General features: G+C 49.9%; 1 protein-coding gene across 3 annotated transcripts in view; it reads left to right on the top strand.

Annotated features, from left to right (window-relative positions):
• The window catches only part of LOC122384190 (ligand of Numb protein X 2-like), a 48,512-nt gene that overhangs the window by 10,558 nt on the left and 25,433 nt on the right, over positions 1-12,521 (top strand). For all 3 annotated transcript variants that reach the window (XM_043371284.1, XM_043371283.1, XM_043371282.1), the window contains exons 2-5: positions 4,231-4,459; positions 6,941-7,078; positions 8,580-8,675; positions 9,932-10,041. In XM_043371284.1, coding sequence (XP_043227219.1) covers positions 4,317-4,459; positions 6,941-7,078; positions 8,580-8,675; positions 9,932-10,041 — 487 coding nt within the window. In that variant the 5' untranslated portion in view covers positions 4,231-4,316. The remainder of the gene's footprint in view (positions 1-4,230; positions 4,460-6,940; positions 7,079-8,579; positions 8,676-9,931; positions 10,042-12,521) is intronic.

Here is a 12,521-nt window from a genome sequence, read left to right as displayed (position 1 = left end):
GTTTTATTTGGCGCATCCGACTGCCCGGCCACGAAATCAATTTTTTGTCGACAGCCCACTGCGGAGGCCAGGTAAAGGGAGCGAAGGTAGCTGGACAGGGGTGACCAGGGGCATGGGGTGCCGCCGCCAGCCAACCTGGCCTCGGAGACCGCTCCCACCGCCGCGGCTGGCTCTAATAAAGTGTTAAGCTGCTGCCACGACTGGACTTAACCGCTGGCAAACTTTGACCCCCGACGGCTGAGGGAGGAGCTTCATCATACCGTCCTTCATCTTTGCTTTAAGCTGTATCTCGACACCTCGTCGAGCAGATGGTCCATGCAGGGTCGCGAGCGTCTCATCACGGCGCTACACATGGCTCAAAGCTTGTGGTCTGGTGTTTTATACACTTTTGCTTTATTCTATAACTTTGATGAAAGCTAATTCTTGCAAGAATATTCTCATTGTCTCGCATATGAGCATGTTCTAGAACATGTAACCCTATGTATGGTGTCTTGTATATAACACCAGCTGCTTGAAACTGTATGGTCCGGCTATTTAAAAAGTCTGGGTCCGTTTCCGCGGCGAACATGAGACTAGCAGCATCTAGGGAGGCCGGGAACTGATGAGATGGGACGCTGAATATGAGCTTCTGGACAGAAATTGCGCGCTGGCTGATTTGCCATTCTCGGTAGTGGCAAGCCAGCCTTTCTCACAGATTAGGTACAGTATTCTGTATTAGTAACATAATATTATGTAAATAATGTGCTAATAGTAGTTATCCTCTTGTTGCAAGGGTAGGGTGATTTGGGTTGTAATACTTTGAATCGTATTGGCTTTTACTGGTCTACGGAGTACAGATATAGCGCTGGGTTGACTAACCGTTTTCGAGAAACAACAACTTGAGGTGGCGAGTCTGTCCGATTGTTGAGTCATCTGGAAGTGGATATGAATTGTGAAACATCTCGGACACCGTTCTTTATTCTCGGCCGAAACGATCAGATAAGTACGCTATTTTTTTTCTGACAGACTTGAACATAGGTAAGCACTTGGGTCTGGTAGGTAAGCGCAAAATGATCCTGAACTTGGAGTGCTCTGGAGCTCTAATAAATAAACAAACAAGGATTCATGAGAGTCTAATGATAGGATCTGCAGAGTGATATTCCAAGTTGAATAGCTCCAAATGAAATGAAAATAAAGCTACCTGCTATTTGAATGCATATTATTGGGTGATACAATATACCTACGAAAGTAGTTTCCAGGGCCTAAAGCATTATTTGTACGGTATCATGACAAAGATGAATAATGGTAGGTTTATTTATGTTCAATTTGGGCCCCGGGCATTTAACGTTTCAAACAAGCTGAACTTCCTGAAGAAGGGCCGACAAAAGGTGAACGTATCGCCCACATTTGTGACGAGGAACTTCTACTTGCAGAACTCCATTAGCTTCCTTGAGAGCCGACCGGAATCTGGCAGTTGTTTGTTTCGAACCGCCCCTAATGAAGTAGAACTTCGGCGCTTTGGCGTAATCGCGCTCCTGAGATATGTGTGTAAGCTGCAGGGTGGTCCGTAAGTTATGGTGCAAACTCGAATGTGGGGTAACACGTGTCCCCATTTATTACCTTCGGGCAAACGGTTTATATGCCCTGGGGCAGCCCACTAATCTCATTGCTTCGATTTCGAAATGCATATCAAAGGCACTTCATTAGAATACATTAGTTAATTGCTCGCCGCTGACCGCCAAACTTCTTTGGAACTAACTTTCAAACATAAGACCTGGCTGCGAGCATCACTTGTCCACATGTCGTGTCTAACCCATGATATTGTGCCTGGACACATCATCGGTTTGATTCTCCCACGTTGCAGTCAACTTCATTAACTAATGATGCAACTCCCGGGGCCACGTCGAACGTCAGATCCATCGTGCTGCTGTCGCTCTTGCTGTCCGTGGGGCTGTCAAGCCCATTCACAGTGCCTATGTGGTCGGAGTTCAGAGCATGCTGCCACTGCGTCTGCCGTTGCGGAGGCTGTCGTGCGCTGGCTGCTGAGGTAGCTGCTGAAGCGCCGGCTACTGAGTCTGGTGCCGCTGTTCCTGCTCCTGACACTTATCGCTCACCTTTCTCGAGTTTTTCATTAGCGTCGCATAATTCAGCGCACATACAGTCTGACAACAGCGGCGTAGCAATCACCTGGGCGACGGTCATAGGACCAAATCAGTGCAGTGGGCCGGGGAGCCGGGACTCTCCCTCTCGCTCCGATGCGGTGCAGGTGGAGACATGTTGACGTTATTTGTCGGCAGATCTGGCGTGGTATTGATCGCTGCTTGCGTTGCTCTAATGATGTTTATCGGGGAAATACCGGCAGTGCGTCAAGTTGTCAGCGTCAGAAACAATGGGATGCGCCCATTCCGACAAACATGACATAGGTAACTTTCATGAATGTGAAGAAGACATGATTCTCGCCCAGAAATATGGAAGACAGCTTTCACACGATCCAAATTGATCTTCCGATAAACCTTTAGAAACGTGATCTGTTTTAATAAATTTCATTTGTAGGTATGTCTCCAAGAGAACGTTTCGCTCTTCGCTTTTGAAATATTATTTCTTAGCTATTCTTATATAAGGTTCACATGATTCAATTTGCCTTTCCAACTCTTCAAATGATGGCCCGTCGCCGCTTTCAGGTGTCGGTCAGGTGGCCCGAGCGTCATTAGTGAATTGTGCGCTCCAATAAGTTTCTGATGAAGTGTTGCGTGCGTGGGTTCCGGAATAGAGCGAACACAGGTCCCTACCTTCTTCTCGTCGTTAGCTGTCCGTCAGGTCGCTGAGAGCTATGGTACGGCACCGTCCCATGGTCGGCGTGCCCGTCCGGCGGGCTTGGGAGGCCGCCATCGCCGCCACCGTCGTCGCCCTCGCCACCCGTCGAAGCCAGCACCAACAGCTTGCATCACTCCATCGGCATCTGGCCGGCTCCTCCACAAATATCGTGGGCGGGCGACGGACCGGTGCCTCGCGCCGGATCCTCAGAGAGCTGCCTCATCTCGGACTGCGCCACACGCTGTTCGGGAGCTCAGACATCTTGGTTTACCCTCCGCCCGTACCTAGAACAGCTTGGTTATCCCTCCGGTCAGAGCGGGGAAGCTCGCTTTGTCCGCCGGCGGAAGCTGGGCAGCTCGGAGCGCGCTGCGGCCTTGCTCGCGTCTGCCTTTGTGCGCGCTGAGGGGCTCGGCTCTGAGTCGAACCGGAGGCAGCTGGTGGCTGCCGCGCCCGCCTGTATGTCTGTATGTGTTTATTCGACCGTCCGGGGCTGACGGACAGGTGAATTTGGCGCGGCTGCATCATCACCGGCGAATATAAACACATCGAGCGGTGCTGGCGGCGCGGCGCCGGTCCAGGTGCGCCGCTGCAGTGCGGCCGGGGGTCGGGGGCCGGGCCCACCGGCCGTTCGCCGGTCGCCGGGGTTCGTCAGCGCCGTCAGGCCTGGCCGACCGCAGCCCGGTGCCAGCCGGCCTGGAACGGCCTCGGTATTAATAAGTAGCGGCCACTGCGACACCGAGGAGACCGGTCCAGTCAAATTAGGTGGCAGACGGAGACGAGGCGTTCGAACGAACCGATTGCGGACACCGAGGATGGACTTTTTGCAGCGTGGGACCAGTGGGAGTTACACGAAGATATTGCTGAACCAAATGAGCCCAGCTTTGAAGAAGATTGACTTCGTTCACCTGCGCAGTGTCAGAAACAAATGTCAAAGATCGTAGAGGAGAGATGACGCTTCGCTCTGTATCAATACTCTGCTCTGTGCAGAAATGTGTTCCTCGAGGGCCTGCATCAGTGAAGACACTTTTTTGATTTGTTTTGCAATTAAAATGACACACTTGCTGACAGTATTCACTATTTACGGGGTGTAAACATGTTATCGCCTATCCTACCATATGACAGCTAGTTGACAGCGAGCGGCTGCCAGCTTTTCTCGAATCTCCCATACGAAATACCTACTGAGGAGAGACTATTGAACCTGCAAATTGGGAACTTGGGAATGCAAATGGAAAATGCAAATTAGGACTGAAAAACGTCTATTTTAGATATGAAAGAATACGTATGCTAATAGCTATCATTAAAAGAAGCCCTTTATACATCCACTAAAATATCATCGGAAAAACACTCCTAAGAACAAATAAATCATGTGTATTTGCTATGTACTCTGTACTCGGTATGTTGGTAGTCATTAGCGCCGTTTATTTTCTTTCCCGGCAGGTGTCGAGCGAATGTTTCTGAGTGAGCGAGGCTGAGAGGGAGAGAGCGGGAGTGAGTGTGGAGAGAGCGCGGGAGGGGGGCGCGCCATGGATACGCTGAGCCGCAGCTGGGGCCGGCCGTGCCGCACGTGCGGCCAGCACCACGCGCGCCACGAGCCGCACGTGTACGACTACGTGGACGAGGTGGACGAGGACCTGACGTGCCACATCTGCCTGCAGCCGCTCGTCGGGTGAGTGGAGTATGGTGACGGGGAATCTTGGGACTGATCACCTTAGCTGTCAATTCCCTCCCTCTCCTCCACTCCAACACGGTGTTACACGTACTTAAATTTGTCATTTCACCGGCGTCTCTCTCTCTCTCTCTCTCTCTCTCTCTCTCTCTCTCTCTCTCTCTCTCTCTCTCTCTCTCTCTCTCTCTCTCTCTCTCTCTCTCTCTCTCTCTCTCTCTCTCGTCTCGTCTCGTCTCGTCTCGTCTCGTCTCGTCTCGTCTCGTCTCGTCTCGTCTCGTCTCGTCTCGTCTCGTCTCGTCTCGTCTCGTCTCGTCTCGTCTCGTCTCGTCTCGTCTCGTCTCGTCTCGTCTCGTCTCGTCTCGTCTCGTCTCGTCTCGTCTCGTCTCGTCTCGTCTCGTCTCGTCTCGTCTCGTCTCGTCTCGTCTCGTCTCGTCTCGTCTCGTCTCGTCTCGTCTCGTCTCGTCTCGTCTCGTCTCGTCTCGTCTCGTCTCGTCTCGTCTCGTCTCGTCTCGTCTCGTCTCGTCTCGTCTCGTCTCGTCTCGTCTCGTCTCGTCTCGTCTCGTCTCGTCTCGTCTCGTCTCGTCTCGTCTCGTCTCGTCTCGTCTCGTCTCGTCTCGTCTCGTCTCGTCTCGTCTCGTCTCGTCTCGTCTCGTCTCGTCTCGTCTCGTCTCGTCTCGTCTCGTCTCGTCTCGTCTCGTCTCGTCTCGTCTCGTCTCGTCTCGTCTCGTCTCGTCTCGTCTCGTCTCGTCTCGTCTCGTCTCGTCTCGTCTCGTCTCGTCTCGTCTCGTCCCGTCCCGTCCCGTCCCGTCCCGTCCCGTCCCGTCCCGTCCCGTCCCGTCCCGTCCCGTCCCGTCCCGTCCCGTCCCGTCCCGTCCCGTCCCGTCCCGTCCCGTCCCGTCTCTCTCTCTCTCTCTCTCTCTCTCTCTCTCTCTCTCTCTCTCTCTCTCTCTCTCTCTCTCTCTCTCTCTCTCTCTCTCTCTCTCTCTCTTTCTCTCTCTCGCTCTCCTTTTTCTTTTTTTCTAGTCATGTCTCTTTCTTATCTATCTGATCATCATCTCACCATGACTACATTTGTGTGAGCTTCTTTATTTATTCCTTCTCCGTATCTTTCCCATCTTTTGAACTTTCCGCACCGCACCAAACTCCACTTATTTTCTATTGTTTTTCGGAGGTTGAGCCTTGAGAATGAATGTATTGTCATCGTTCATTGATCGTTGAAGTTTCCAATATGAATGGAATTTTTGCCGCATTAATAAGAGAAAAGAAATAGATGTCTATGTGAATAACGTTGATGTATTACAGTAAAGGGTCACGATCAGCGAAAATAGTAACGACAGACTTTGTACCGACCTTGACTTATTTGGTGAAGGATAATGTTATTGCTTTATTTTCTGTGATCTGTTGTAACGGTAGGGTCCAATTTTCCGTTCATTGTTCATAACTTTCATGCTTGTTTTTCATGAGTTGCCTGCTAATGCGTTTCGAATCGTTTTGTTTTTATCGTTGTATTTTTTATCCGTCGCCTGTACACCGTTGCGTGCGGCGCGCCCCTGCCTGCTGCGGTTTGGGGTCACTGGCCTCCGTCGGTATCGTGCCGAAAAGCACCGGGTGCACGGGCACGACACTGCCGGTCGCCAACGCGCCTGGGCCTAATCCACACCAAAATTGGTCCGCAGCTTGAAGTAGCGTGATTTTAGGGTGGGAACTGCTGGAAATATCGACCGTGTTCCGGCATGCGTGTAAGTGGGAGTGTGTAGGTAGTGATGCGTTATGGGTGGTCCACCCATCCTTCTGTAGATCAGAGGATTAGAACGCCGAGCCAGTAGCAGCGTGCGCGACTGAGCCCGATCACCCACCGATTGGCTTCAGTCGTGTTTAGTTCTTCTTGTCGCTACTTATAACAACACTGATATCAGCGCTGTCGGCTTTATCTAACAGCATCCGACATGTCGCTCGCACGAGTGAACCGGCGCCTGTTTAATGTTTATGTGCACGGAACGGGGGGTCGGTGGTAGCGCGCTGCGTGTTTATTGGCACAAGAATGGTTAGATGACGTTACGAAAGCGACTCGCAGGAAGTCTTAATCGGCCCCCGCCCCACTCGATGCGCCATGACTCACTTTTTTCTGTGGGAGCGCGGCCGGCCCTTTGATCATTGATAATACACGTGTTGTGGTCTGATTTATTGCCAGTTTTGTTGCAAGAACGCCTGAGCTCCTGTCACCCGTCACTGCTACAGACTACCCTGCCTCGCGAGCAGCCGTGACTCCCACATACCTGCCGCGTTCTGACGTTCCATTCGTGTTTCGCTGTCAGGTCCCTAGACATGTGATGTGGCCATACATTCTTGACTCTCGTCTGCTGCGCCCTGACGTTCTTTCCAATTCCGTTGTCAGCCCCTAGAACACACCGTGCTGCCACACTTTCTTGACTCGCCTCTGCTAGTGCTGAGTCCTAACATTCCTCTCTGTTCTGTCGCCAGATCTCTGGACACGCCGTGTGGCCACACGTTCTGCGGCGCGTGCCTGGTGCCGTACCTGAACTCACACCAGAACTGTCCCATCTGCCGGGCGGCGCTCACAACACAGGCCTGCCGAAACTCGCCGCTGGTCCTGCAAAAGTGAGTATAACTGCAAAAGTGAGTTACACGCACCTCGTCCGCTAGCCTGTGCACTTTTCCCACTTCTGCATACAATTTGTGTTTCAGCTGTCGGTGCCTGGTTACTTTTTGTCGTGTTCTCGTCATTCTTTATGATGTTTTAGACGATACATCAAAGATCACATATGTTAGATCTCATCGCCAACTGACTGGTCGTCATCGTACGTCGTATCTGGCACACAACTTTTCAGCGGGTGTTCTCCGTCCGTCAACACCCAGCCGCCAGCGGGATTTGATGGCTGCTGTTAACTCAAAAGTCCCCAACCAAAGAGCAATCCGGCTTCAAAAGGCAGCAGTTGGCGCTTTGCGGCGCTGTGAATGGGGTGCTCTTCTGACCGCGGTTTCAGCCTCCATCGCCTGAAATGACATCTGGTGACCACTCGGGGCCGATCCCGTCCAAATGCTCCGCGCTTAGAGATTCAGCGAGCTTTGGCGAGATGAGCACTTCAGACCTTTTATCGAGCTCCGGGCCATCTCCGGGTGTCCGGCTTTTCGTGAATTCATCGTAACCTACTGTTATTTGATGTAACCTAAGAGTCAAATGGCTGTAGCGTGAGATCTCTGAAGTTTTGCCTCGTTGTTCATTCATAATTGATTTGTTGCAGCAGGAAGGTGTGGTTTTTATTTATTATCTGCTTTGGAGCCACGAGATGCATGCATAAGTTCTGAATACGCTCTGCTTATCTCTTCACTGTTATCTCAATTCCATGATATTTCATCACGCTTGTGCATGCTGTATCCGTAGCATCGTTCCGGCTCCGTTAGATCTATCATCATGCATCCAAGCATAGTGTTTCTTGAGCTTTCTGCCAAAGTGGCCTCCAGGTTTTTCAGTTGTTCGCGCTTTGTCATCGATATACCCAATCTTCTGCATTGAGACATGGCGATCATGGGGCCAGAGTCAAGAAGAATATTACCCCCTGTAAAAGAATTGCAGGGCTTTGATATCATATCATTGACACTACTGGACCTGCCAGTTTCCCTTAGCTCCACCAATGCCTGACAGCCGTCCTGCTCCGACTTTTAGCAGTTTTCATTGGCAGCTGATCCGGGTCCTGAAATAGTATTCATCCTGCCGCTATATGTTTTCGGCAGCCCCAGTAATCTACATGTCAATAAGAGACGAAGTGTCCGGCGACATCCATTGACATGTATCGATAGCCGCCCATGAGTTATTTTCCAAAACCATACTTACATACTGGACCTGATTGAGACATCCTTGTCGCCTTGCCAGAAATATGTGTTTGATTATCTTTTTGTAGTCTGCAAAGTGTGGCGAATCAAAATGTCTAACCCAGCGCTTGTTGTGTTTTGCTAATCGCAATTTTCATGTGTTAGAGAAAACTGTGCTGTGAACTTTCAAGAAAGAATACCAATTACCGAGTAGTACGTTTAGTTGCATGAGTACGCTTTTCACACTGTATGCTGTTGCTCTTTTGACACGCCTGGTCCCACTCCACAGAATTCTGGAGAAACTGCTCATCAAGTGCCCTAACGCTGACGTCTGTAAGGAGACGGCCCACCCCCGGGGTGATCTGGAGGACCATCTCAGGAACCGGTCAGTATCTGTCGCTCGGGGCGGAACCGCTGCCGGGGACGGGGCTCTGCCTGTGTTGTTTTATGGCTAGTGGTAGCTGCAATGGGGAACCACTGTTCCAATGCCTCTTTTGGGACGTTTCGTGACGGTCAGGAGGGCCAACAGGGGTATTACTTGTTTGGGTTTGTATCCGGTGCATTGGTATTGGGGTCATAAGGAGCAGCAGTGTTGATCAGTAATTTTTTAACGCTAACGTCATGTAGGGAAACAGCTACAACTCAGATGATCAGCGCCATAGCCGGTCCGACTGAACCGGTCATGACAAAAACGGTACAACTGGCTGTCCAAGGTGTCAAAATTAACCACGGGCATGACGTTATCAAATACCAGTCTAAAATGATCCTGTTGACCTATTGCCTGTTGACATGGAACATTTGTCCCAGTTGTTGCATGTTTTGACGGGCCACACGTCCCTTTTTTGAAGAGTTATGACTTAATATTGGTGAAACGGCGTGCAGTGGGCATTATGTTGAAAAAACTGTTAAGTCTGCGGGAGAATGGGATACGGTTTCATACGTCACTTCCAAATAACTTGCATTAGTCGAGGTAATATGCGGGGACTCACTCAATTCACGCGAGTATCTCCCATAGCCTCGCCGTCGTGATTCCGTTCTGGAGATTCGCTCTGATACAGACATTGTTTTCGTATTTCGTGGTATTTCGTCTCCACAAAAGGAGTGCCGCCTCCTATCTGGTTGGAGATGGAACGGGACTGTCAGATTGACGTCGTAGCTATGGACAGAGGGGAAAAGAGCATAGAAAATGGATCACTGGAATTATTCCAACTAATGAGATGTGTTTTATCCGCTTGTTATGCCAGAAGCTGATCAGCCCCAGCGTTGTGGTTCTCTAAACTAGCAAGGTTCCGAATGGTATTGATTTACTCGTAAGGCATCGCCCATTGTGTGTTTTATCATGGCTGTGCGAGGTTTTTGTCGGGTAGCTCAGAGCACTCAATAAAAGCATTATCCTGCTATCCCGCAACGATGTTTTGGATCACATGTTGTCCTGTTGGCAATGGCCAATGAGTTATTTGTGTGCTTGACTGTATTGTTTGTTAGTTCGTCTATCGACACACATGCTCGTCCAATATGTGGACATTCGTCCAACTATGTTTACTAGTTGCTGTGTGGGCTCATCTAACGATGTGTACTCGTCGGACAAGTCGTGTGTCTGTTCGATAAACTACATATGTACGTGTCTGTCTGTGTCTGCAGGTGTCAGGCCAACTTTATCGCCTGTCGGTACGCGGCGCACGGGTGTCAGGTGCGGGGGCCGCAGAAGGCCGTCCACAAACACCAGGCCGACTGCGAGTGCAGGAACAATGGTGAGTGCTCCCGGGCACACGCACACACAGACTCGCGCACGCGCTCGGCTCGTACCTGCTAAAGGTTTATATACCGATGGCTGTTATGGGGTGGCTGTTCTGGTATTTCAACGGTAGTTGCATTTCAATGTTGAAAATTTAATGGTCTTTTAACCACTGCCTGCGCTTGGTTGATAAATCATTTTAGGTCTTCACATTAGTTATAAGATAAATGATTGGCCTAAGTGGTTTGGTGGTTTAATTGAAAGAGCTATATCCACAGCAGTTCAATAACAACAACAATAATAAGCCATAATGTTTCATGATAGATCACTTAAAAGCGTTTTATGTTTGTTTTCTGGACACATCGGTTTTGTTGTCGTGAGATATCAAATTGAGGCTACACATTTCTACTTTGTTTCGGAATTATGTAACACATTTTCGAGAATCGTGCTATTTTATTTTCATTTTTAACCGACCCGGAAAATGACTTAAACGATCAGCTTATGACCTTTGATGGAGGAAACGGTATGGTAGAAATAAATCTGGTCGCTATGAGGCGCATTTGGCGCCAATCTGACCTCTACAACTGATGGGCGGGCCGTGATATACTGTGCAAATTTCGACCGGACGACCTTTCCTGATTGCCGGAGATCAAACATCACCGTGTGCCGCCCGGCGATTTCGGCTACTGAGTGCCCTCGTCATGGCCTTTGTGCTGTGCGAGTTTCGTCATCAGCAGATGGGGGCCGAACCTGCCCTGATTCGGGTCTGGATATGGACTGAATTTGAATATGGAGGCTAATGGACATTGCACACCCTTTGGCCATATCTCAGTCCGGGTTGTTCTCGTCAAATCTTACAAGCTGCAGTGGTTTGACCGTATTTCATAATTCTGTCGCGTTTGCATTTAGATGTTCAAGCAAAAAAAAAAAAAAATCAGAAAAGACATGGAAAAACAGCATAAGGATGTTTTATCAGGTTATTTGTTTTGGCTGGTTATGTTGACTCATTCCCATTCATACAAAGCTATCGCCAATGTTGCGCCAACGGCTCGGAATGTACCATATTGAAGCAAACATTCCGTACGACTTTCTCAAGAACGACCCATAAATACGTCACCAACTGTCTCTTCCGACCAACACGCAGGTGTCGGACATTTGTCCGTCCTGTCTGATCAATGTCCCGCGGTGTGTCCGGTGCGCTCCTGGAGTCTGAGTCAGCTCCCGGTCCTGGCCGCCCCGGCCGGCGCGCGATACCGGTCAGACGGGCACGAGGGACGCGGCCGACCCGGCGACTGGCCCGGGCAGCGTGCACAATGCAGAGTTCCGCTACAAGTTGGCGCTGTGCCAGCCATACAGACAAGTTTGTCGTCGTTCAAGGCGGTGACCGGCAACAATACTCGACAGCATTAAAACAGATGAGCACCGCCCCGCTGAACAAACCAGCCAAGGTCAGCCGGCTCGGTCTCATTCCTCAATGCCCATTGTGCTGGTAGCTGGGCGAAGTTGAATCGAAGGCGAACTAAATCGAGAAGGTGAATGGGGGAGAGGCATCTTGAGGCTTGTGTCGATGTGTGTTGTGGGGAGGGGCGACTATATTGAACTTGAAGCCCACGCCCCTTTCTGGCATTTTGCCTAGCATTGGCGACTGGGAATGTAGGCTAGATACGAAACTGCTCAGCGAGGTTGTGAGTGAGGAGCAAGCAATACCGAGTTCCCAGCTCATCCAATGTCTCCACCTTGATACCTTACTGCTGGTGTCTGGGCCGTGGTCTATTGTCGTTTAGAATTCCTACGAGCACGGAGGCATTGATAGCCTTAAAATCCGCGATGGGAATAATAGTTCTCGAACATTCCAAGGAATCGAAGGCCGAAAGGTGGTATAAACCGAAGTGAGTTGTTCTGACGTAGCCCGTAGCGATGAATCATTATATATGAGGAGGCACCCTACGTTTCTGCCAATCGTCCTGATTTATCTAGAAAAGAAATTAATTATCCTACGGGGTGGGTAAATTATAGTGACGAATAATAAGGAAAAACTTATGCGATTCTTATTGCATATCGTGTCTGTGATCATATTATGCATTTGGGGCTGTTATTTCACGTTGATCTAGACACAATGGTCGGTTGGTGTCAAATTCAACCTCATGTCCTTGCAATTGTGCAATGCGCACTGCACTGCACTGCAAGATGCTCACTTATTTAAAAAAAAAACACCTGAAAAGTGTGCAGAACTCGGTCAAATGATTTGTCGAGGAATCCAGGGTTACGAACTCTTCGGCGTCAATAGTTTCTACCCGGATGTAGCGTTATAGATGCTCATATTTAGCCAAACCTCGAAAGTTTTCCGAGAAACGCCCATAAAGTGCCCCAGGTTCTGTCGGACAGTATCTGTGAAAGGAAATCGTGTGTCACAAGCTGTTGAATTTATGTATGAAATCGTTTGGAGTCGAACCTAGGGTAGGTCGACTCACGACTGTTTCGTCTGATGGTAACTCA

Source organism: Amphibalanus amphitrite, unplaced genomic scaffold (genome assembly GCF_019059575.1).
Source record: "Amphibalanus amphitrite isolate SeventyFive unplaced genomic scaffold, NRLGWU_Aamphi_draft 000183F_arrow, whole genome shotgun sequence".
Lineage (NCBI taxonomy): Eukaryota > Metazoa > Arthropoda > Thecostraca > Balanomorpha > Balanidae > Amphibalanus > Amphibalanus amphitrite.
The sequence above is the reverse complement of the archived record's forward strand: the minus strand, read 5'-3'. Positions and strand labels throughout refer to the sequence as shown.